General features: G+C 43.4%; 1 protein-coding gene across 1 annotated transcript in view; it reads right to left on the reverse strand.

Moving 5' to 3' along the window:
• Positions 1-24,959, reverse strand: part of tpo (thyroid peroxidase) — a 90,593-nt gene extending 65,634 nt beyond the window's left edge. Inside the window, exons 1-4 of the mRNA XM_078541282.1 lie at positions 24,883-24,959; positions 23,567-23,736; positions 17,610-17,742; positions 9,617-9,746 (exon numbers count right to left, since the gene is read on the reverse strand). Coding sequence (XP_078397408.1) covers positions 9,617-9,746; positions 17,610-17,742; positions 23,567-23,736; positions 24,883-24,917 — 468 coding nt within the window. The 5' untranslated portion in view covers positions 24,918-24,959. The remainder of the gene's footprint in view (positions 1-9,616; positions 9,747-17,609; positions 17,743-23,566; positions 23,737-24,882) is intronic.
• Between the last annotated feature and the right edge of the window lie 243 nt (positions 24,960-25,202).

Below are 25,202 nucleotides of genomic sequence, written 5' to 3' on the forward strand. Positions count from 1 at the left end.
CCAGCACATCCTTCCTGAGATACGGGGCCCAAAATTGCTCACAATATTCTAAATGTGGTCTGACCAGAGCCTTATAAAGACTCAGCAGCACATCCCTGCTTTTATATTCTAGTCCTCTCGAAATAAATGCCAACATTGCATTTGTCTTCCTAACTACCGACTCAACCTGCAAGTTAACCTTAAGAGAATCCTGCACTAGGACTCCCAAGTCCCTTTGCACTCCAGATTTCTGGATTCTCTCCCCATTTAGAAAATAGTCCATGCCTCTATTCTTCCTACCAAAGTGCATGACCTCACACATCACCACGTTGTATTCCATCTATCACTTCTTTGCCTTTCTCCTAACCTGTCCAAATCCTTCTGCAGCCTCCCTGCCTCCTCAATACTACCTGTCCCCCCACCTATCTTTATATCATCTGCAAATTTAGCCAGGATGCCCTCAGTTCCTTCATCTAGATCATTAATGTGGCATTGTTTGATTTGGTACTGGGGGGGGGTCAAATGGATCTTCTGAGGGTCAAGTGGATCAAGTGTCAGTAGGGGAACATTTAGGGGACAATGATCGTAGTATCAAAAGGTTTAGGTTAGCTATGGGAAATGACAAGAAGCAATCTAGAGTAAAAAAAAATAGGGGAGGGCCAATTTCAAAGGGTTGATAACTGAAGTGGCCCAGGTAAATTGGAATCAAAGATTGGCAGGCAAAACTATAGTAGAATAATGGACTGCCTTTAGAATGGAGATAATATGGGTATAGTTGAGGTACATTCCCATGAGTGTGAAAGGTCGGGGAAACAAAGCCAGTGCTCCCTGGATATTGAAAGACGTCGAGAGTAAGATGAAGCTGAAAAACGGCTGCATACGACAAATTTCAGGTTGGTAAAGATAAATGAGAACCAGGCCAAATATTGAAAGTTCAGAGGGGAGGTGAAATAAAAAATCAGAGGGGCAAAGGGAAGAGTATGAGAAGAGACTGGCAGCTAACATAAAAGGGAATCCAAAAGTCTTCAATAGGCATATAAATAGTAAAAGGGTGGTAAAAGGAGGGGTAGGTTCAATTAGGGACCAAAAAGGGGATTTATGTATGGAGGCAGGGGGCACAGCTGAGGTACTGCAAAATGTTTTAGTTGACAGGCAATATGATCGGCGCAGGCTTGGAGGGCCGAAGGGCCTGTTCCTGTGCTGTACTTTTCTTTGTTCTTTGTACTAAATGGGTACTTTCTATACGTATTTGCTAAAGAAGAAGATGCTGCCAAAATCATGGTGAAAGTGAAGGTGGTTGCAACAGTAAGGATAAGCCCAGCAACTACAGGCCAGTCAGTTTAACTTGAGTGTCAGAAAAGCTTTTAGAAATGATAATCTTGGACAAAATTAACAATCACTTGGACAATTATGGAATAATTAAGGAAAGCCATCATGGATTTGTTAAGGGCAAATCATGTTTAACTAACTTGCTTGAGTTTTTCTATGAGGTAATAGAGAGTTTTGATTAGGGTAATATGGTGAATGTGGTGTACATGGACTTCCAAAAGGTGTTTGATAAAGTACCACATAACAGGTTTGTCGGCAAAGTTAAAGCACATGGAATAAAAAGGACTGTGGCAACATGGGTAGGAAGTTGGCTGAATAACAGGAAACAACGAGTAGTGGTGAACAGTTGCTTCTGGACTTGAGGAATCTACATAGTGTGTTTTCCCAGCTGTCGGTATTAGGACTACTGCCTTTCTTGATCCATATTGAAGACTTAGGCATGGGTGCACAGGGCAAAATTTCAAAATTTGGAGATGACACAAAGCTTGAAAGTATTGTGAACAATGAGGATAATGATAGGCTTCAAGAAGACATGGCAGACACATGACAGATTAAATTTAATGCACAGCAGTGTGAAATAATATATTTTGGTAGGAAGAAAGATGAGAGGCAATAAAAATTAAAAGGTGCAAGTCTAAAGGCCGGGGTGGGGGGAGAGGTAGAGGGGGGGTGGTGGTAGGAGCAGAGGGACCAGAGAGTATATATATACAAATCATTAAAGATAGCAGGGCAGGTTGAGAGAGCAGTTAAAAATGCAGATGGATTCCTGGGGCTTATCAAAAGTGGCAATGAGTACAAAAGTAAGGCAGCCATAGTGAACCTTAGTAAAACACTGATTTGGCCTAAACTGGCTTATTGTCTCCAACACTTTACACTTTAAGAAGGATGTGAAGGTATTGGACAGGGTGCAGAAAAGATTTAGGAGAATGGGGCCAAATATTTGAGGAGTGGCAAAATCACTGTCAGATTGCCACTCCACTCCTGGAGATCCACATTTCTGGGGTAATTTCAGGCCCAGACCCCCGGGAAATGTGGAGCATTCCTGTTCTGGGAGTCTTTCTTAGTAGGGCAGGTTTGCTAGGGCAGCCAAGCCACAGCCCCTTTATATGGCACTAGCTGTCATATTTTGGTAATTCTTCATTCACTAACACAGTGAAAAGCATTTGGTACATTTAAATAGCTTTTCACTGTGTTAGTGGATGGGTGTGAGTGAGGTAAGTGGGTTGGGTGGGTAGGGTGCCAGGGTGCCAACTGGGTAGGATGGCAGGGTGGGTAGGGTGGATAGGGTGTCGGCTGGTTGGGTATCAGGGTGGATAGGGTGGTGAAGTCAGGTCAGGCTGGGCTGGGGGAAAGAGGAAGTTTGGGTGAGTCGGAGGGTTGGGGGCAGTCAGAGAGTCATGGTGTAGTCAAAGGGTCAGGGGGAGTCAGAGGGTGAGGGGGATTGGAGCATCAGGCGGTCATTTGTATAGGTACCCAGGAGTTAGATATAGGGCTGTATCTTCCGGTCAGCGAGCGGGTGGCGGGGCCCGCTCACCGTCGTGTAAAATTACGTCGGGCGAGCGTCCCGATCTCACTCCGCATCATTTAGATTTTCAGTTTGGTGGGCACGCAGCTGATTTGGATGCCTGTCTACTGAACTGTGAAAGGCCTATTAAGGCCATTAAAAAAGTAATTAACATGATTAATGGACCTGCCCATCCAACCTTAAGGTTGGCGGGCAGGCTGGGAGCCCAGGCGGACTTCAGATAAAACATGAAACCTCATCAATGAGGTTTCATGAGGTTATTAAAATTTTTATAAAATCTCTAAATTAAAGAAATTGACTTGTCCCACCTCATGTGACAATCGCACATGAGGGGAGGTGCCAGTAATTTTTTTTCTCATCTTTATTTAATGTTTCAAACCTGAGCCGATCTCCCTGAGGCAGCACTTTGCCTCAGGGAGATCTGTGCACTCTTTCGCACGCATGTGCGAAACAGCTCACTCCCAGTTCAAGGAATCCCCGCCAGCACAGGGAGCGCACAGCGCTTCCTGGCAGACGTCACCTTAATTGGCCCATCCACGTAAAATGGCGGCGCGCCCCCGAGCAGGGGCGCCGATTGGAAACCCGCCTGCCCACGCCTGCTCCCACACATCCCCCCGATGGGGAAAATGTTGCCCATGGTTTTTTCCTGTCTAGCATTTCCTGGGTAAGTATCTGGGTAAGCGAGCCAGAACTGCCCGAAGTCTCCAACTCTAACTCAGAGTTGGAGATTTTATAGAAAGTTTCCAGATGCAGGGGAATTGCTCATTGGAAGTTGAAACTTCCTGGGCTACTCCCATGGAGTCCTTGTGTTGGGACTTCCAAAGGGCCCCCAGAGCATATTCTGAGATTCCTCCAGGGTACAACCATCTGGAGACCAGAAGATCTGGGCCATGGTTTCAGAAAAGAAGGTCTTCAGTTACGTGACTTGATAGGAGAAGTTCAGGCTGTTCTCCTTGGAGAATAGAAGATTAACAGGAAATTTGATACAAAATTATGAGGGACCTGGACAGAGTAGATAAGGAGAAACTGTTCCCGTTGGCAGAAAGATCAAGAACCAGAGGATACTGATTTAAGGTTATTGGTAAAATAAGCAATGGTGGAATGAGGAGAAATCTTTTGATGCAATGGTTAGGATCTGTAATGCGCTGAGGGTATGGCGGAGGCAAATTCAATCAAGGCCTTCAAAGTAAATTGGATAATTTTCTGAAGATAAAAATATTTGCAAGGCTGCAGGGAAAAAGAAGGGGGAGAGGGAGTGATTTACTCTTGCAGAGAGCCTGCATGTTTGAATGGCCTCCTGTGTTGTAACCATTCTATGATTCAGATAATCATGAGTAGTATCCATTAAAGTGAGACAATGAAGATTATGATGACAGAAGGATGATAGAAAGTGTGGAGTGAGAGATGGATTGTCTGTCAGGTAATAGTTTTATCTTCTATGATTCTATGACACATGGTCCCAGCACATAGCTCCCACTGGGAATGCTGAACACGTAAGTTCATCCCAAGGTAAATCGGAAAGTTACTTAAAAATCTCTCGAATGGCAAAAAAAAAATTCTTCATATAAATTGTGATGTACCTCCGATGTACAATCTTAGCAGTCATTCTAAATCGATTTTTATGTGAAGAAGCGTAAGGTGTTATAAATGGCTTGGTGTGTTAATTTACAAATTAGCACCCCAGCCAAAGTACAAATTTTAATGTAGAATAATAAAAATTGGATACTATCTGCAAAATGTTAATAGTCTTTCCTGTAAGAGCCAAGCAGTTTACAAGTACTGCTGAATGCTCATTTGATTACTGATTTGATAATGCACTTTTTCAAGTTAAAACAGAAACAAAATTCATACTTTGTTTGCTGTCAGTATTGGCAAAAGCATAAATACTTCCTGTATTATTTTTATATTTAAAAATCCCCTCACTGTATCTGGTGCAGTGATTTCCCCATGACAGTAATAATAGAATAGGAAGTCAACTATTTCACTTAGCTTCCTTTAATATATTTTTCCATTGGTAATTTTTCTCTGCTGCCAAGAGTAATAAGTAATTATCCCTGTGTGCTGTTAGAACAGTTTAAGAAATTAACCATGGCAACTGTTGATAAGGACAATGGCCTTTTGCAGGAGCTGTAATAATTGTGTAGATTAGCGAAGTTGAGTTGTCAATGTCAATTCAACTGTATTTTATGACTAAAAGCCATAAAATCATAGGCTTTTGCCTTCTTATTGCTAGAAGTCTTGTAAATTAAGCTGGCCGAATAATTCACAGCCCTTTGAACAAATTGCAAATATAAGAAATAGAAATCTATTGTTTTATTGATATAAATGAAATGCCTAGCACATAGTATGTTCGATTGTAAAGATCAGTTGAGAAACTAATAAAGCAGAAAAATTGCCTACATCAAATTTTTATTTTACTCCAGAAAGATTCTTTTCTTTCAGTTTTTGAATTATTTCAGATATAACCTACAGAACCTGCCCTTTACGTCTTATGTAATACCCTAGGTTACCATGGTCACTAGAATTAAAAGGTCATACATGTCACCATTTTTCAAAGGTTGTCTCTGCCCATTCACTCAATGCTCAAATTTAATCTTTGATAAAAACATTTTAACCATTTAAATACTGAATCCTGGGCTACCTTCTTCAATACTCTGAGTTGATTTCTTTTTACACTTTTTGAATCCCAAATGTATGAAACAGCACCAACTCCAAACGATCCAGTATACTCCTTAATTTCAAAAGTCTTCCCCTATAGTACACCTTGCACTGATTATCATTTCCAAATATAACCAATAGCAAGACCTCAGTGTTTATAATTTCCTTGCAAAAACTGAATGGCTTCATCAAGATTTCCATTAAGACCCTTCAAAGACAATGGGAAGAATTTTCCCGTCGGCGAGCGGGGGTGGGGCCCGCTCACCAACACATAAAATGACGCAGGATGATGTCGAGCGGAACTCCCGACATCACACTGCATCATTTGCATTTTCAGGTCAGCTGGGGTGCCCACTGACCGGTCAACAGCATATTGAGGCCATTCAAAAAACAATTAAACCAAATAGTGGACCTGCCCGTCCAACCTTAAGGTTAGCGGGCAGGTCGGGAGCGTTGGCGGCCACCTGAAAAAGCATGAAACTTCATCCACAGGCAGGATGGGGTTTCATGACTGAATTAAAAAATTAAGATTCACTTTTATTTAAAGTTGTGTCCATGTCCCAACTCATGTGACATTGTCACATGAGGGGACATGGGTGGTAAATGAAATTTTCGACAGAATAACATTTTAACTTTGGGAACTGATCTCCCTGAGGCAGCACTTAGTCTCAGGGAGATCAGCGCACTTCCACGTTTGGCATTTCCCCCCCCCCACCCGCACAGGAAGCGGACGTCACGCTGGGCGGGCCTTAATTGGCCCACTCACAAAAAATGGCAGCGCGCCCCCAATTGGGGGCGCTGATCGGAGGGCCGCCTGCCCATGCCCACTCCCGCACTACCCCCCCAATGGGGGGAAAATGTTGCCCAATAAGTAACAACATTGCTATCGCCTAAACAACTCCCTACTTTATCTTTTAATTTCTTCAACCTTGGGTATCATTCTATGTTCCTGGACTTGGCCTTTCACATTGGCTTTTGAATCAAAAATGAAGTTGTAGCCTGTAACATTTGAAATCAAACAAGCATAAGAACATAAGAACTAGGAGCAGGAATAGGCTATTCCGCCCCTCAAGCCTGCCCCTCCATTCAATAAGATCATGGCTGATCTGGCCTAGGCCTCAACTCCTCTTTTGTGCCAGCTCCTCATAGCCCTCAACTCTCCGCTATTTCAAAAATCTATCTACCTCCTTTTAAATACTTTCAGTGATCTAACCTCCACAACTCTCTGTGGTAGAGAATTCCAGATATTCACTACCCTCCTCAATTTTAAATAAGGGCCCCCTTATTCTGTAACTATGTCCCCTAGTTCGAGATTCCCCCACCTTCTCAACATCTTGGATGTTTCAATAAGATCACCCCTCATTCTTCTAAACTCTAATGAATAAAGGCCTAACCATTAGCCGTTCTTGATAAGTCAACCCTCTTCACCTCAGGAATCAGCCTAGTGAATCTCTTTTGAACTGTCTCCAATGCCAGTATATCCCTTCTTAAATACGGGGACCAAAAACTGTACACAGTACTCCAGGTGCAGCCTCACCAACTTAATGGCCTACTCCTGCTCCTATTTTTTTATGTTCTTATGTTATGAAATATCTGTTTAAGTGTCTGCCACAGCTCATCCATTGACCTTCCCCTTAGTCTATTTTCCCAGCCCGCTTTAGACAACTCTTTCTTCATACCACTGTAATTGCCCTTATTTAAGTTGAGGACTCTGGTTTGAGACATGAGTTGCTCATCCCCAAACTGAATTTGAAACTCTACCATGTTGTGATCGCTACCTCCTAGAGGATCCTTAACTACAATATCTCTTATTAATCCCACCTCATTACACACTACTAGATCTAAAATAGCCTGTTCCCAGGTAGGTTCTGCAAAGTATTGCTCTAAGAAGCAATCCCTGATGCACACTACAAATTCGTCTTCCATGTTACCCCTGCCAATCTGATTTGTTCAGTCAGTATGCAGATTAAAATCACCCATGACAATTGTAGCACCCGTCTTACATGCCTCCATTATTTCCCGATTTATACTTTGTCCTACAGTGAGGCAACTCTTCGGGGGCCTATAGATGACTCCCACCTGTGACTTCTTCCCCTTGTTGTTCCTTATTTCCACCCAAACTGATTCTACATCACAATCTATTGCATCTATATCACTACTCACCACTGCACTGATACCCTCCTTTATTAACAAAGCTACCCCACCTCCTTTTACTTTTTGCCTATTTTTCCGAAACGTCGAATACCTTTGAGTATTGAGTTCCCAGTCTTGGTCACCCTGCAACCATGTCTCTGTAATAGCTATCAAGACATATTCATTTATTCCTATTTATGCCATCAGCTCATCCACCTTGTTACAAATGTTGCGTGCATTCAAATAAAGAGCCTTAAGCTTTGGCTTTTTACCATTGTTACTCTTTCAGGTTCTAATTTCTGCTGCACTCTTCTGCTTATATTTTCTGCCCCTTCTTGTCACACTCTGATTATCATTCGCCTCTTCACTACCCTGCACCTCGGCTCTCTCATTTCTTTTTGATTTTTTAAACTTCCCTTCAATTGAACCCCCGCCCCCCCCAGCCCACTAATTAGTTTAAAGTTCTATCTACAACCTAGTTCTCCGATTCACTAGGACACTGGTCCCAGCATGGTTCAAATGAAGCCCGTCCAATGGAACAGCTCTCTCCTTCCCCAGTACTAGTGCCATTGCCCACGAATTGGAACCCATTTCTCCCACACCAATCTTTGAGCTACACATTTACCTCTCTAATCTTATTTACCCTACGCCAATTTTCACGTGGCTCAGGTAGTAATCCAGAGGTTATTACTTTTGTGGCTTTGCTTTTTAATTTAGCCCCGAACTGCTCGTAGTCCCTCAGCAGAACCTCTTTCCTAGTCCTACCTATGTCGTTGGTCCCTACAATCACCACGACAACTGGATCCTTCCCCTCCCACTCCAAATTCTCTCCAGGCCAGAAGATATGTCCTTAACCTTGACACCAAGTAGGCAACACAGCCTTTGGGACTCCGTCTTTGCTGCAAAGAACAGTACCTATTCCCTTAACAATGCTATCCCCTATTACTACTACATTTCTCTTTTCTCCCTCCACTTGAACAGCGCTCTGTACAATGGTGCTGTGGTCAGTTCACTCATCCTCCCTGCAGTCTGTGCCCTCGTCCACACCGGGAGCAAGAACCTCGTACCTATTGGACAAGGGCACTGGCTGGGGCTCCTCAAAAGCTAAACCCTGGATCCCCATACCTGCCCCACTCGCAGTCACACCCTCCTGTCCCTGACCAAGGTCCAAATTTTACATAATTAATCTAAGGGGTGTGACTGTCTCCTAAAACACAGGGTCCAGGTAACTCTCGCCCTCCCTGATATGTCGCAGTGTCCACAGCTCGGACTCCAGCTCATCAACTCTGAGATAAAGTTCCTCGAGCAACCAACGCTTGCTGCTGATGTGGTCACCGTGGATCGCACCGGTGTCCACCAGCCCCCACATGCTACAGCTGCAACACACCGTCTGCCCAGCCATCTCCATTCTAGTTAATTAATTAATTTGAATGTTAAATGTTTTAAAAGTGAATTTCTTAACTGCACACTTCAGCTGTAATAACCTCCCCTGATTTAAACCACTTGGCCAGTCAAAAGAGACACAGAAGAGATACCCACCAATCGCCTACATGTTTTCCTTTGACGTCGCACTTCAGTTCTGACAGGTAGAAACAGGTTTAAGGGGCTTTCTGCCGCCGTTTTTTATCTCCTGCCACCGCTGCCCTTCTCACACAGGTCTGCTCTCCTCTATGTGCTGCGGACTGCCTGTCTCAGGGTCCTCCTCTTGCACGCTTTCAAAAACACTATTTTAAGTGTTCACTATTTAGAAACTTCTGTCTAAAAATGTTAGTGTTGTGACACTTCATGTTTGTACTAACTTAAAAATTACAACACATGTAGAGGCGACCTCCATTTTAGGTAATGCTGGGTATATCAGTGAATGTGTTAATTTACAATTTAGGCATCATCCCTCAGAATAGAACACTGCTCTTATAAAAGGAACACATTTTTATTTCTTGATCAGTCTTTTCTGAGCCAAGTGAAGAGCTTGTTGAACAGTACAGTACTTACAAGGGGTAACTTAAAACCTCTGTACAAGCGTCCAGGATTCCATCCTTTAGGTTGACTGAATCCATCCTCATAATCTGGAGGAAGCCATCGTGCAAGAGCAGTATTTGATGTTCCCCACCTGGGATTATTTCTAAAAGAGAATGCAGAAAACCCTGACTAAATTGTGAGGTCCCAAGTCATTTTTAATGCAATCAAATGATTTCTCAAAAAACTCCTGGTTATTTATGAAGTTAGCCTCACTGTTCTTTGTTCCAGCCACTAAACTGCATTGTAAATGTTTTCACTTAGAATAGAAATGTTGCAGAGAGAGTGGTGCAACTGTGTATTCAGCCCATAGTAAATTTTCTGGCTCAGTCGCTATAAGCTAGTTGAGTGTCAGCATCACTGTGAGTTAGCAGAGCTGTTCTGGGCTACAAGTGGTGGGAGATCTTTCCCAACTTTTAAAATCATTATTATATATCTGCCAAGTACTTTTGTGCTGACACTACTCTGCCATCCCTTTTGCTCTTTTTAACAAATGCATAATTCCTGATTCATGCCAGCAATACTACAAGTTTGATTGACATGGTGTACCCTGCGATAACTAGCATTCTGGCCTAATGGCAAAATTACCAGATATAATCAAGAATAATTTTTCACCATTCTCACTCGCTCACCCAGGCCCCACCACCATAAATGTCCCAGGCATTCTCTCTGCTCATCATCTGCTTGTTGATAACAGCAAAGTTTATATAGCCTGGGGAAGGATTTTCCAGTATTAATTCACAATTATATTCACATGGTAATTTCAGAGCTTTACATACTTACTTCATTATCCTGCATTGAAAACAGCTTGAATAATTAAAATGATAAAATTTAAATAAAGTAATAATTCACCAAAAAAAATCAAAGAACTTCATCTTTTTCATTCATAATATTATACCCACACAACACCCAATTAGAAAGTTCACTATACCTCAACCTGTGCAAGTAGCTCATAGCTTCAAGACTCATGATTAAGTTGTTGAAGTTACTTGTGGTTCAAATACCGTAAGCTGTGAACATAAATTCTCGACATTGAATATGCAAGAACCTTATGGTGTCCTGTTGAAGTGACACTGCCTTAAGTTTGGCAATATCTACTTAAGTTACACATATGACATGCCAAAATGCATGAGTGTTATTTAAGCATGTTATCACTTGGAACAAACTCATGAATTTTCTCCCTTTCTCAATATAAAGATGTTCGTCAAGCAGCTTTTCAAAAAAGGAGATGGCACTCCTTATTAAAAAAGGCTTTTTCTTAGATTGAGAAGCCTTGTTAAATGGAAAAGTTTTGTATTGTACGACATCACCAAATTGGAAAAGAATAAGATAAAACTCAAGGTAATTTAAGGATCAGTAATTAGCTGATATCAAACTAGCTGATTTCAGGGGAAAGGATGTACACCATAACTGGGTATGGTAATGTAATAGTTATGCTTGGAGACCAGTAATCTGGAAGCCTGAATTACCTGAGCTCAAATCCTACCATGGCAGCTTGAGAATTTGAATTCAGTTTTCAAAAAATCTGGAAGTGAAAAGCTGGTACCAATACAAGTGATAGTGAAGCTGTTGGATTATCATAAACACCCACCTGGTACACTTGTAGAAAGGAAACCTGCCATTCTGGCCTATATGTGACTCCAATACACACTAGAGGTTCAAGGTGGGCATATCTTGGCAGTTATAGTAAGGTGTACATATTCCAATTATTGGTACCACAGTCTTCATTTGTTTGCCCAAGCATTTGTTCATTCTTTTTGAATTGTTATTTCAGAGCCTTGATAATCAGGTACAAGACCTTTCCTAATATAGACTCTATAGCTTGCACCCCTTGTTCCAACCACTTTGCTAATATTAGGCCTGAAAATGTCATTTATGCTTATTCTTGACTAAGCCCTTGTCAAGATTTCCACTTTAATACTTCCTGTGTAGTTAATTCAATTTTTCAATGCATTAATTGCTAAACTTTGCCTCAGGTTTGTAATGATAACATACAAGTACTTATTTTGTTGTAAGTTATATGAAATATTTTCTCTCTGCAACTTTCTCCCATCCTCAACTGAAGCCACTAGTGGTGTCAAAGTGAACTGGGGGGAAGACCATGGATCAAGGAAGCCCACCTGCAAATCTCTCAAATTCAAATCATATCCTTATATTGTGAATATTAGTCAATTCATTCATTGTAAGCATGTATCACAGTCGAGTTTAATCCTTCACCTTGCACAATAATAGGTGCACTTTTTGGCAGGAGGAATAATCAGGAGTGCGAGTGCAGGCAGATTCTTCCCCTTCTCCCTAGCCAAGGAAGACTGAGATCAGTTGTAGGGCAGAATTTTCCCAGAATTGCACTAAGTGCGGTAGCAGGCGGGTAAAATGGAGTCTTAACTGCTGATCAAAATGGTGGGTTTTCACGCCGTATCTCCCTGAGCCCGCCTCATTATATATTCACTCCTGCGAAACACGCCGTTTCCATGGCAGCCGGGATCTCATTCGCCAGCTCACCATCACCCCGCTGTTGCATCATGCTGGCCGCCATCTTTAAAAGCCGCCAGCAAAGCACTTATTGCCACCAGCTCACCACTGTTGCTTGGAAGACATGGCCAGCAAAGGCAAAAAGATTGCAGCCCCCACTTCAATGATGGGTTCCTCAAGTGACTGCTGGATGCCGTGGAGGCCTGCCAGGATTTGCTCTACCCCCGCTCTGGCCGCAGGATGGGCAGCAATGTCACCGACCTGGCTTGGGAAGCGGTGGCAGCGGTGGTCAGTGCCAGCACCCTGCAGAGGATGACAGCCACCCAGTGCCGCAAATGGATAAATGATCACCTCTGTTCCGCTAGGGTAAGTCACTCTTTTCATCACTGCCAACTCACACACTCACAAACCCATCTCACATCCACAGGGCCCTCACTCACTGCCAGTGAAGGGACATCACCATTCACTCTTTCAGACACACACACACACCATCGTTGTCCTCATTCCGCCCATGGGACGACTCACCACCTACACAGGCCAGGCATACTTCTCATCTGGCCCGACAGGCATCCTGATACACTTTCTCCACGTCCATCCACGCAGGACAAACCGGCACACAACAGGAGGGAAAGGTCAGTCAGGTGGAGGGATGCCGGAAATCAAAGTTCTGACAGAATTCGCAAACAGAGCCATCCAGCTTGTCAGCGATGACCGGGACCGGTCCTGTGCTGATGGTGAGGTTGGCGCTGCTCTACCAAGTGAGGATCCAGCAGTGCAACATCCATCAGACAACCATGCTGTGAGTGATGTGTCCTTTTTCACAGGCCACTGCCATGTACTAATTATCTCTCCTTGCTTTCGCAGGTACATCTGTCAAACAGCCAACAGAGTCCATGACCCAGGGCCTCCAATCAAGCCTCGAAGAAATCTCAGAAGAGGAATCTGAAGGCACCCTCCCTGAAGACCCGTTACAGCGCTCACCCACGCCCTCCACCAGCGCAGAGAGACCTAGCCAACACCAACACCTCGGTGGGACCTAGCTTTAGAGTAGCCTCGGGATAACAATCTGGTGAGCACATCGCACTCTGATCCAAAGCAGGCGGAGGCAGGGACTTCCCAGGTCCCCGGCACTCGGAGGACTGCTGGAGGCCAGAAATTTGTTGAGACCGGGTCAGATGACGAGCCTCTGGACTCGGTCAAGTTGCTGGAGCTGCAAAGGCAAGCTAAGGAACATCAGGAAGGGATGTCCGCTGCACTCCTCAGATTGCAAGGCACGATGGAGGAGTTTGTCCGTCTTCAGGCTGAGGTGATAGCGCCAGCATTGCAACGCACTGAGGTCAACACTGGCAGGACGGCAGCCGCCATGGAGACCTTGGTCCTGGACGTCACTCCTGCACTGCAGCATGGGCTTAACTCCATTGCTGATGCCATAGTTGGCCTCCAACAGTGTGTACATGATTCTGGGAGTGACCGGCCCATCTGACTCCCGTCTCCCTGTGACCTCCGCAGATCCAGCTTCACAGGCCAAGTAGGGTGTCACTGCCACACAGCAGGACCCCGAAAGCAGGCCAGGGCCCTCCAAGTCTCGGACCGCCAGAGGGCACCTGCCAAAGTCATCACAGAGAGGGCATAGCAGTCAATAGGCTGCCTCCACCTCTGCAGTAGATGGCTGGGGAGCACCAAGACAGAGCGGCAGGGTTAGGAAAGTTAGGTAAAAGTGGTTGCACAGCCTGGCTACGGGTGTTGATCACATGTACACACTGTTCACTATTGTCAACAAACTCCTAAGAATGTCTCCCTGCCTATGGCTCCTTGTTCTAATGAGCAGTGTTCTTGTCACCCAGATGTGAACCTTTCTGCACAAGATAAAAGGCAGTTATCTCAGTCCAGGGCCTCTTCCCTGTGCTCTGTGCAGCCTTCAGACCACAGTGATCGTCCAGCCTCACACTCCCTGGAAACATTACTGGTGCCTGCACCTCGGCAGTGCTGGTCATTGCTGCCAAAATGTGGTGGGCAGGTGCCACAGAGTTCTCTCATACTCTCTGTGTGGAGCTGGCTCTCATCACACTAGCATCTGCTGTGCACCAGCTCCTGAAGGGCTGATGTGTTGAAGGCAGACACAGCATCAGATGAGTCTAATGCTTCATGGCTGCATCTCTGAGTTGGCCCTGATCATGGAACACAAGCGAGCTGATCTCGGCCAAACAGGGGTCAGACATTCTCAGAGGCTGTGTGAAGATCTATGGAGTGTCCTCACTGCATGTTGTCATCATCCTCCACAAATTTGGCAGCTATGAGGGCCTTCCCAGTGCTCCTGCCTTATCTGGCCAGTGTGAGAGCCTCATCCCTATCGCCGTCACCACCAAAGACCTCCTCACCCTCATCCCTGTCGGTGTCCTCCTCATTGGAGAGAGACGTGCATCTCCTCCTCAGCCAGTTCCTCTCCCCGTTGCAGTGCCAGGTTGTAATGGACGCAGCAGACGACGACGATGCGTGACACCCTCTGCGGACTGTTTTGCAGGGCTTCACCAGACTGGTCCAGACACCGGAACCGCGTCTTCAGGTATGGAGTACTTGGTGGCCTTTGGTGCTACTGCGTTGCTTGCATGGGCAGGCAGGCTAGAAGTCCGACACCAATCATATCACTGTGGCTGCGCCTGATCTGTCTTTGTTGCAGAGGCATGGTCAGTTTATAAAAGTGTCCTTAATGTGTGGCCATTTCCCTCGTTTACTCTGCCCCCCACCTCAATTTCCTGTGCACAGGACAGCACTTGACTCCCCGGGACTCTGTCTCAGCAGTAACCTCCGAGGCTGGCCAGCACTTGACCCCAGACAACCCCCACACCTCAGCAGTCACCTGCGGGGTCAGGCATCAGTTGCCTCAGAAGCCGCCCCACCACGCGCCCCTGAGGCCTGTAAACAACGGGCGAGCTGTGGAGAACACTGCTGTTCACTCACCTCAGTTCCCCCAAAGTGAAGGCCGCCAAGTGCACACCGCCTGCCTGCTGTTGTGAAGCACATCGGCGTGCTTTCCTGCCGACGTGGACGAATGAAATGACGGGGTTCCAAGAGCCTGGCAGGATGGCCTTTTAATTATATGCTAATGAATTACAATTAGCTCCCCACTAACTGATGGCGGGAAACGCGGCCTGCCATCAATGGGCTGAGCGGAAGATCGCGACCTGCCTTCATGCCATCATGAAGTGGGTCCCGCCATATTTTCTGTGCACGTCACCTATCACTCCTGCTGCCAGCGGGCTCGGAAAGTTCTGCCCATAGTGTCTTCACTACTGTCTCAGCTTACCTCGGTATAGTTTGGGGTGAAGCCTTGGGTCTTTGTGTGTGTGCTGCTCAGCAGCATACCCACTACATTTACCTATAAAACCATTGAGGAGAAAAATTGTGTAGAGTTGGAAGTTAACAATAAAAATCACCCTTCTCTTAGGATATAGGGAATAATAGAAAATCACAGAAATTAAACACAATACTTACCACAGTGTTTCAAAACCTATGTTTCCTGATATAAACTCTATGGTTTTCATCCCTTGACCCCACCACTTTGCTAATAACAGGCCTGAAAAGATCACTTATGCAAGTGCCAGGAAAACCAAGATCTCCTTGGTTTTCCTTCTGGATTGAGGTAACAGAGGTGGCCAACTTTTTAAGGTTTATTTAGTTCATCAGATGGATGGCATAATATGTAAGTCAAACTGATTTGGAATCCTTCCTTAAGGGAGACTGATAGTGATACTTGGATAGATGATCAATAAATAAAAATTGGTACCCTCTGCAAAAATATTTATGGATTTGACAGAATGGTACTTATGTGCACGGATAGATGACAAGTGAGGTTGAAAAAAATGAATACATTCAATACATGGAATTGAGGGGGAGAAAAGAGGAAGATAGGCTAAAACTGGTAATGTAAACGTGTACAAAGCTACCAAGATCCGTGGACAAGCAGCAAAGTAGGTTGACCTCAGATATCTATGCTTGTCTGGATCTTGACAGCTTGTTGTGATCTATTTTTCTAGTTTAACGTATCCTCACCACTACTCTGATGAAAATGTTAACTGGAGTTAAGTTCTACAGGAATTGATAGCCTCTGGTACTTCATTCAAGTGACCATTGTACATTTGTGAGCTTTGACAAAGAATGTTAGTAGCCTATTTAACTGCTGGGAACATCACAGCATATGCATTCTCAACAAGGTCATCAAACAAAATTAGGCACATTATCTCTGGTATTGGCTGAGAGTTGAACCCAAAATGATCCTCACCTTAGGTAATTGTCTTATTCACTGGACAACCTGCAGTAGAGAGCAATGTTACATTTTTTTTTCCAATCCAGCAAAATAAGTGGGTAAGTGAACATAAAGAAAATGGATTTTCCGAAATGTAATGCAAACAAGATCCATGCTATCAATAGCTCAGCTTGACCTTCTGTATAGCCAGTGTGCACCCAGAAGAATAGTAATAGCTTAATGAATTGTTGTTACTTACCATCTACTATCAGTTTCCTATAGAAAGAGAAGCAACACTAAGAACCTAAAATAAAGCCCCTGCACACGTTAGTAACTTTAATGAATATCATGTTTTTTTCCTGCAGTTGAATATTACAGCTTGGAATTTTTAACAGTTAAAAGATGGTTTGATTCATTTTAAAAGGAAGGCTTTCACAGGCATTCCAAAGTACTTTAGAACCAATGAAGTACTTTTGAAATGTAGTCAGTGTTGGAATGCAGGAAGCGGGGCAGCCAATCTGCACATAAACAGAAGTGAGATAAATGACCAGATCATTTTTTTTACTGATGTTTGTTGAGGGATAGGTATTGGTCAGGACATGGGCATATGGGCGAGAACTCTGCTGCTCTTCTTCAAAATAATGTCATGGGATCATGTGCATCCATCGAGAGCACAGCTTGATTTAAAATTTCAGACAGTAGCTCTGACAGTGCAGCGCGTTCCTTGCACTGCACTGGAAGCTCAGCCTAAATGTTGTGCTCAATTCTCTGAAGTAGGGCTTGAACCAACAAACGCCTAACTCGAAGTTGAGCATGCTCACTTACTGAGCCATGGCCGACACCCTAAAATCATTGCACTGACTCGAGTTTCACTTCTGGATGCTTCTTTCTTTCCCTGTTTACTGGCAGCTTTCCTCATTAAACCACCTTCATTTACAGGGCTGTAAAAGAAGAATAATGGTGGTTAGCCATAGCTAACCTTTGACATCACTCTTAGGCCTTTTATTATCAGCACTTTCTATCATTGTGAAGAAAAGAAAATCACCATGTTTTGGATTGTTCAGCTGCAACATAAGGAACAAGAGCTAGGTTAACCTTACGTTGTTCAGCGTAAAACAACCCAAAGAATCAGACACCTGGAGCATTAGCTATTTGGAGAAGTCTGAATAGCTTAATGTCATATCAGTGAAAAAAATTCAAACAGAATAATAATTCAGAGCTACAATTTGCACAAATGAAGAAGTTTCCAGAAACCTGTTGTTGCAGGTTCCATTAATCAATCTGTATTTTTGGGCCAAACAACTGCTGGAGCAAGTTAGAGGCTGCAGCTGAGGTGAACATCCTGACGTGGTTGCAAGAGCATTCAATACGTCTGGTGAAAGGAGATCTAAAACAAAACAGAATTAAAAAAAATTATGTTGTAAATAAATGATTTGAGAGAATGTAAAACCAATAAAGTTTATTGTAAGACTTCAAGGGCATATTATCTCCAGGTTTTCCATTGGGAAAATAAAGAGGCCTTGTTTTTGCATATTTTCTGACTTAATATCTTTCAACAGATAAACTAAATGTTTACAACCAGATGATCAGTTGAAAAACCATAGCTTTGCTGAAACTTGTCCTTAGGTTTTCAGCAACCGAGATGCTGAGTTTTGAGCAGATTTTCTGGGCACAGTACCTCCAGGAGGTCAGCCTGCCTGGAAATTCATTAGCCAGAAAATTGATACCACCATGCAGCTTTTCAAGGTGCCAAACAGGCACTTAAACCTCAAGTGTGTAAACGAACCGTACATTCATTATAAGCTGGAAATGCATTGCCTGCGATATTGGTATGGGCAAAAAAAGTAGGTATTGAAGCCAAGGCCTGAAACAAACAATAATTCTTTTGCATATGAAAATAATGGGCCTAATGTCTGTTTGAGGCTGCCTTTGTGATATTGGGTTGCCCTGAGGCAGACATTGCTGGTGCCAGCTACATTCAAAAAAAGCATGTCCTTAAAGACACTGCTGGAGGCTGCCGTCAAAAATACATACCTGAACATGGAGCTGGGAAGTGCCGGCCTGATAAAGGCCATTGCTATCCTCCCTACAGATCCCCTCCCTGTTGCTCTGCGCCTCTTGCAACTGCTTACCTAAAGATTTACCTGAGGATCACTGCTGGCATTAAATGCCCGCGACTCGCTACTTCAATGTTATTGAAGCCTGTGGTCTAATATTAAGGGCATATTGAGCCTCACCATTCAGGCACATGATCTGTTCTATTTGCTCACTAGTTGCCCGTGTTTGGGTGCAGATTAACTTCTACTCCCTAATGTGCTTGTAACCGACATAATGCAATTAAAATAACACAATATATAACACAATTAAGAAACCTTGCTGGATCACTATTACTGTTAAACTTACAACTAAATGACCAAGGAGCAGGAGCAGGCCATTCAGCCTCTCGAGCCTGCTCTACCATTTAATAAGATCAAGGCTGATCTGATAGTAACCTGAAATTTGCATCCCACCTACCCCTGATAACCTATCACCTCCTTGCTTACCAATATTACAGCTAAAATAGCAAATCTAATTGTAGCCAAAGCTATAATATATATTTGTAAGAAATTATTTCACATCCAATTCACTTCAAATATTATAAAATCTGTATTATTTACCATCAAGGCAATTAACAATTACTATCTCCATTCTATTTTCCTGTGTACTGTTCCTTCAAGCTTTCAATGTGAATATGCAGTTAAACATATTTGATGAATTAATCTATTCCTGGTGTCAACAGCAACACACTGAGAAATATTGACCATAACAATGAGCAACCTTTCAGCTGTGTCCTCATTCTAATAAATCTATCAGTCTTTTCTACTGGAAGGAAGACAAATAACTAATTATAATGATGTGATTCTATTCAACCCTAACAACTGCACTCATTATAGCCAAAGTATGCTCCAGGTAGTACTGTTACAGAGTTTGTGCAGCACTGGGTAAACCTGATCGGCTGTCAAGAATGGAAGCTGTGTTATTCCTTAATATCTGCTACCTTGAGGGATCAGATTTATTGATAACAATAATCTAACTACTAATTGGGCTTAGGTGCTGCCAAGAATATTGCAGATTCATATAAAGTATAAGATTAGCAGTAGTACATTGTGATCCTTGCATAATGCTATGTAATAAAACCTTTTGATGTTTCCCATCAGTAAACTATCTGCAGCACAGTTACACCAGCAGAATTATTATTACTGATAATAGAGATTTGATGAGATTCAGCAACAGCCTAATATTAGTGATAAATCATTTGGTCGCTCTCAAGGAATCAACTCTAGCAATGCTGTCAACCTGTTGACAGATGTATTTTCAAATAGCTTCACAGTGAAAATAACTATATCATGGGAGAATCCATGTGGAAGTGGAAGGAACATTTAAAATAGGTAGTGCGCTCCTTAAATACTCCAGCACTTTTTCCAATGGTTTGTTTATTGGAATTTCTAAAAATTTTGCTATGATTTATTAAACTAGATGACAGTGTAGGTGTAGCACATTATCCTATTCACAGAATCACAGAATTGTTACAGGAGGAGGATTGTGGCTATTGTGTCTGGCTCACCGAATGAGCAATCCATCTAGTGCCACTACCCTGCTTCTCCCTGTAACTCTGCACATTCTTCCCTTTCAGGTATCAGTCTAACCCCTTTTTGAATGCCTTGATTGAATCTGCCTCCACCACACTCTCAGGCAGCGCATTCCAGACCTTAACCACTCACGACATGAAAAAAAAATTCCTCTTGTCACTTTTGCTTCTTTTGCCAATTAATTTAAATCTGTGCCTTCTCATTCTCAATCTTTTCACGGGCAGGATTTTCCTGTCGGCGAGTGGGGCCCACGCACTGACACGTAAAATGACGCGCAGTGACATCAGGCGGAACTCCCGATATCACCGCGCCTGATTTAAATTTTCAGGAAGGCGGGGGTGCAACAAAACCACCTGCGTGCCCACCGACCTGTCAATGGCCAATTGAGACCATTGACAGGGTCGACTAAGTAATTAATGGACCTGCCCATCCAACCTTAAGGAATGTACGGCGGGAATTAGAAAAAACATGAAACCTCATCCACGGGTGGGATGAGGTTTAATGTAGGCTTTAAAAAATTTTAATAAAGATTTTGTAAAAATTATGGACAGTTAAGGGAAATTTTTTTTCTATTTTTAATATTTTTGAAAGGAAAGGCAATCTCCCTGAGGCAGCACTTAGCCTCAGGGAGATGAGTGTGCTCTTTTGTGTTCATGCGCGAAAGATCACACTCTCGATTTTGGGAATCCTCCCCCGCCCGCACAGGGAGCGCATAGCGCTTCCCTGTGGACATCACGCTGGGCAGGCCTTAATTGGCCTGCCGACGTAAAATGGTGCCGTGCCTCCGATCAGGGGCACCAATCGGAAGCACACCCGTATGCGCCAGCCCATCAACTTCCCACCCGATGGCGGGAAAATTCAGCCCCATGAGTGGGAACAGTTTCTCCCTATCTGCTCTGTTCAGACTGCTCATGATTTTGAACACCACTATCAAATCTCCACTCAGCCATCTCTTCTCCAAGGAAAACAGTCCCAACCTCCCCAATCTATCTTCATAGCTGAATTCTTCATCCCTAGAACTATTTACCTCTGAGACTTAGGTCTGTATAGATTGATGGGGTGAAAGCCACTTCTTTCTGCTGGCAGTAGTATTTTGTCTAGTATCAGACCAGTTCTAGACTAGTCAAAATCAAATTATGAGGCATGGTACCGTAGAGTTTGTGTTACTTGGTTACCGATCCATAAACTGGATTAACAATCCAGGAAATGTGAGTTTGAACCTCGCAAGAGCAATTTAAATTCAATTTAAAAAATCTGGAAATACAAAGATGAAGTGACTTTGAATCTGTCAGATTGTTCTAAAAACCCAGCAGATTCGCTGATGCCCTTACCCACTCATCCCTTCACCTGACTTCATTCCAACTACAACAGGGTTGACTCTTAACTGTTCTCCAAATTGACATAACTCAGTTGTATCACTGCCTTCTTTGAGTATTAGGGGTGTGCAATAAATGCGAGCCTTGCCAATTGTGTCCAGATCTCGAAAATGAATTTGAAAAGAACTGAGCTTTATTCCACATGTTTGCAAGTTACCATTTTAAAAAATTCTTTCATGGGATAGGAACATCACTGAAAAGGCCAGCATTTGATGCTTATCCCTAATTGCCCTTGAGCCACCTTCTTGAACTGCTACAGTCCATGTAGCGTAGGTACACCCACAGTGCTGTTAGGAAGGGGGTCCCAGGATTTTGACCCAGCGACAGTGAAGGAACAGCGATATAGTTCCAAATCAGGATGGTGTGTGCCTTAAGGGGAACTTGGAGGGTCATGTTCCCATGCATCTGTTGTCCTTGTCTTTCTAGGTGGTAGAGGTCACTGGTTTGGAAGGTGCTGCTAAGGAGCCTTAGTGAGTTGCTGCCATGCATCTTGTGGTACACACTGCTGCCACTGTGTATTAATGGTGAAGGGAGTGAATGATTAAGGTGCTGCATGGTGTGCTGATCAAGTGGGCTGCTTTGTCCTGGATGGTGTCAAGCTTCTTGAGTATTGTTGGAGCTACACTCATCCAGACAAGTGAAGGCTATTCCATCACAGTCCTGACTTGCGCCTTATAGATGGTGGACAGGCTTTGGGGATTCAGAAGGTGAGTCTCTTGCCAAAGAATTCCCAGCCTCTGACTTACTCTTGCAGCCACTATATTTACATAGCTGGTCCAGTTTAGTTCCTGGTCAATAAGCCTCCAGGATGTTGATGGTGAGGGATTCAGCAATGGTAATGCTGTTGAATGGCAAGGGGATATGATTAGATTCTCTCTTGTTGGAGATGGTTATTTCCTGACAATTGTCTGGTACAAATGTTACTTGCCACTTAGCACAAGTCTTGCTGCATATAGACACAGACTGATTTAGTATCTGAGGAGTTGCGGATAGTGATGAACACTGTGCAATAATCAGTGAACAGCTCCACTTCAGACCTTATGATGGATAAAAGGTCTTTGATGAAGAAATTGAAGATGTTTGGGCCTAGGACACTACCCTGAGGAACTCCTGCAGCATTGTCCTAGGACTGAGATGATTGGCCTCCAACAACCACAATCATCTTCCTTTGTGCCAGGTATAACTCCAATCAGTGGGGAGTTTCCTGATTCCCATTACCTTCAGTTTTGCTAGGGTTCCTTGATACCTTACTCGGTCAAATGCTTCCTTGATGTCAAGGGCAGTCACTCTCATCTCACCTTGAGATCAGCTCTTTTGTGCATGTTTGGCCCAAAGCTTTAATGAGGTCAGGAGCTGAGTGCTGGAAACCAAACTGAGCATCAGTGAGCATCTGGGAGTACAAGATAATGACACTGGGTAACAACATGGATCATGAGTCACTTTACCTCAAGTCCAGCTTTGATCTCAAGACCCTGGACCTACACACAGGCCTGAATCTTCTGGTCAACGTGTGGGGGCGTGTCCCGCTTGCTGACACGTAAAATGACGCGTGGTGACGTTGGGCATGCATCCCGATGTCACCATGCGTCATTCTGATCCTCAGTTTGGCAGGCACGCAATGGAGTTGGCTGCGCGCCCGCCGAACTGTCAAAGGCCTGTTAAGCCCATTTAAAAAGTAATTAAAACAATTAACAGAGCTGCCCGTCCAGCCTTAAGGCTGATGGGCAGGTGAAGAACCTAGGCGGCCTTTGCATTTATCATGAAACCTCATCCACGAGCAGGATGAGGTTTCATGAAGGATTTATAAATAAAGTAAATTTTTAAATAAAAATTCATTGACATGTCCCAGCTCATGTGACACTGTCACATGAGGGGACATGTCTGAAAATTTTTTTTCTTTATCTAAATTTTTCATAATCAAAGTAATCTCCCTAAGGCACGGAGCTACCTCAGGGAGATTTCTGTGCTCTTTCGCGCGCAGGCCCCGACTCTCCCTCCTCCCCCTACCCCCACAGGGAGCGCTCAGTGCTTCCGGGTGGGCATCACACCTTAATTGGCCTGCCCATGTAAAATGGCAGCGCGCAGCCGATCGTGGGCGGTGATTGGCCGCAATCCCGCCCGCGCCCGCTCAGCCCCCCCCACCCTGACTGGGAGAAAATTCTCCCCACATTCTTTCTGACACTGAGAATAGACAAAACCCACTTACCAGTAGCATTGGTTGATCTTCTGTATTTCCGGTGCACTTTCTTTTGGATCAGATACAATGACATTTCCATGATCTCAGCAGCTCTTGAAATCCTTTTGCTCTCAGGCTGTGGCCTCTTGAAAAAGGATAGCAACTCAATGGAAGAAGACAGTTTACTGACATCAATTTCTCTGATAAATAAAAATAAAGAAAATGGAATACCATGAATGAAATGTATAGGCATTGCTTCGGATAATAAAAATGATCCAGTCTTCACTGTGTTTTATGAAAGGTGTGAAAAAAATAAAGGAAGTTACAAAGAGACCTGAATCAGCACTTGCTAATTTTCAACGTATTAACTCGGTTGCTGGTCATTAAATTTTGTATGAGGTTGATTGTGAAACACAGCATGAAGTCCGAGACAATTGAAGCTAAACTTTTCTGACTCTGCTTTTGGTTGCATTTTAGATGATGAAGCCAAATATTGTTCTTTCAAATTCTATCAATCCAACAATCTCTGATGATTTGATAGAGCTAAAGGAACTTCAGTTTGGATTAAAATTCAACTTCAGATCATCAAATACACATAAAATTTATCAGCAGCTTAACTTCAAGTATGTTTCCTCAGGTATAAGAAACCGTTTATCTTGTATTCACTGACGGGCAGGTGTAATTATAACATGACAAGTTTACATAGGCAGTTTCCATTATAAATGTGACATAGGGATTTATAATGGATAAGTAAAAGTAAGGACAGAGGGCCCTAAATTCCTTAGCAGCCCAATTGATGCCATCTGGCAGGGTGCAGCAATGGTGCACTGGAATGGAGAAGCTTGAAGCCCGAGGTAAATTTATTCTTGGGTCTCCTGAAAATAAATCAAGTGAACTGCAGGTGCCAATGAATTGCCCCACAGTTTACCTGTTGAAGTCTTCCAAATTTCGACCTGCACCTCGGTATTCAGCCCTGGGGGCAGGTGGTGATTGGGAGGGAACAGGGGATTGCAGTCCATAGTTGTTAAAATTCTAAAAATGTTCCAAGCTTTTTGCCACATTTTTCATCTCTCAACAACTGCCCCTTTAAGGAATGCTGGTCAGGTAGTTCAAGACCAGGGAGTGCTACTTGGAGCTTGTACATTGCAAGGTCCAACTAGGTCAAATAAATTTCGGAATCCGGTTTCTGCTGACACCTTGCTAAAATTACAGCAGGAGTTCGAGTCAGCCTCCATGGAAATTCAAGAACCCTCTGTGCAAGGTCACAAGAGATCTACTCGTCTAACTTAAATTTTAAGAGCAATATTTATTTTTAATAGGTTTTCTAGTCTTAGTATTGCCCTTACCTTTTCATTGTATGATGAATTGCACTGTCCACCATGTGTAATCCTTCTTGAACTGCATTAGGTAAAAAGGAGTCACCCAGCTTTTCTAAATATTCTTCATAATACAAGAAAAATGCTGAGTTACGAAGTCGAATCATATATCATTAAGCAATGTGGTGATTATGATTTATTGATTTATTATACTAATAACTGCTTATTGAAGTATCACAATGCAATACTTATTTAGCTTTCTAATTATTGAAGGATTAGTATGACTGTAACTGAGCTGATTGCAATTTCATTCTTTAAATGTTCTCATTCATTCCCATCTTTCCTATTTA

The sequence above is a fragment of the Cetorhinus maximus genome, chromosome 5, assembly GCF_964194155.1.
Source record: "Cetorhinus maximus chromosome 5, sCetMax3.hap1.1, whole genome shotgun sequence".
In the NCBI taxonomy this organism is placed as follows: Eukaryota; Metazoa; Chordata; class Chondrichthyes; order Lamniformes; family Cetorhinidae; genus Cetorhinus; species Cetorhinus maximus.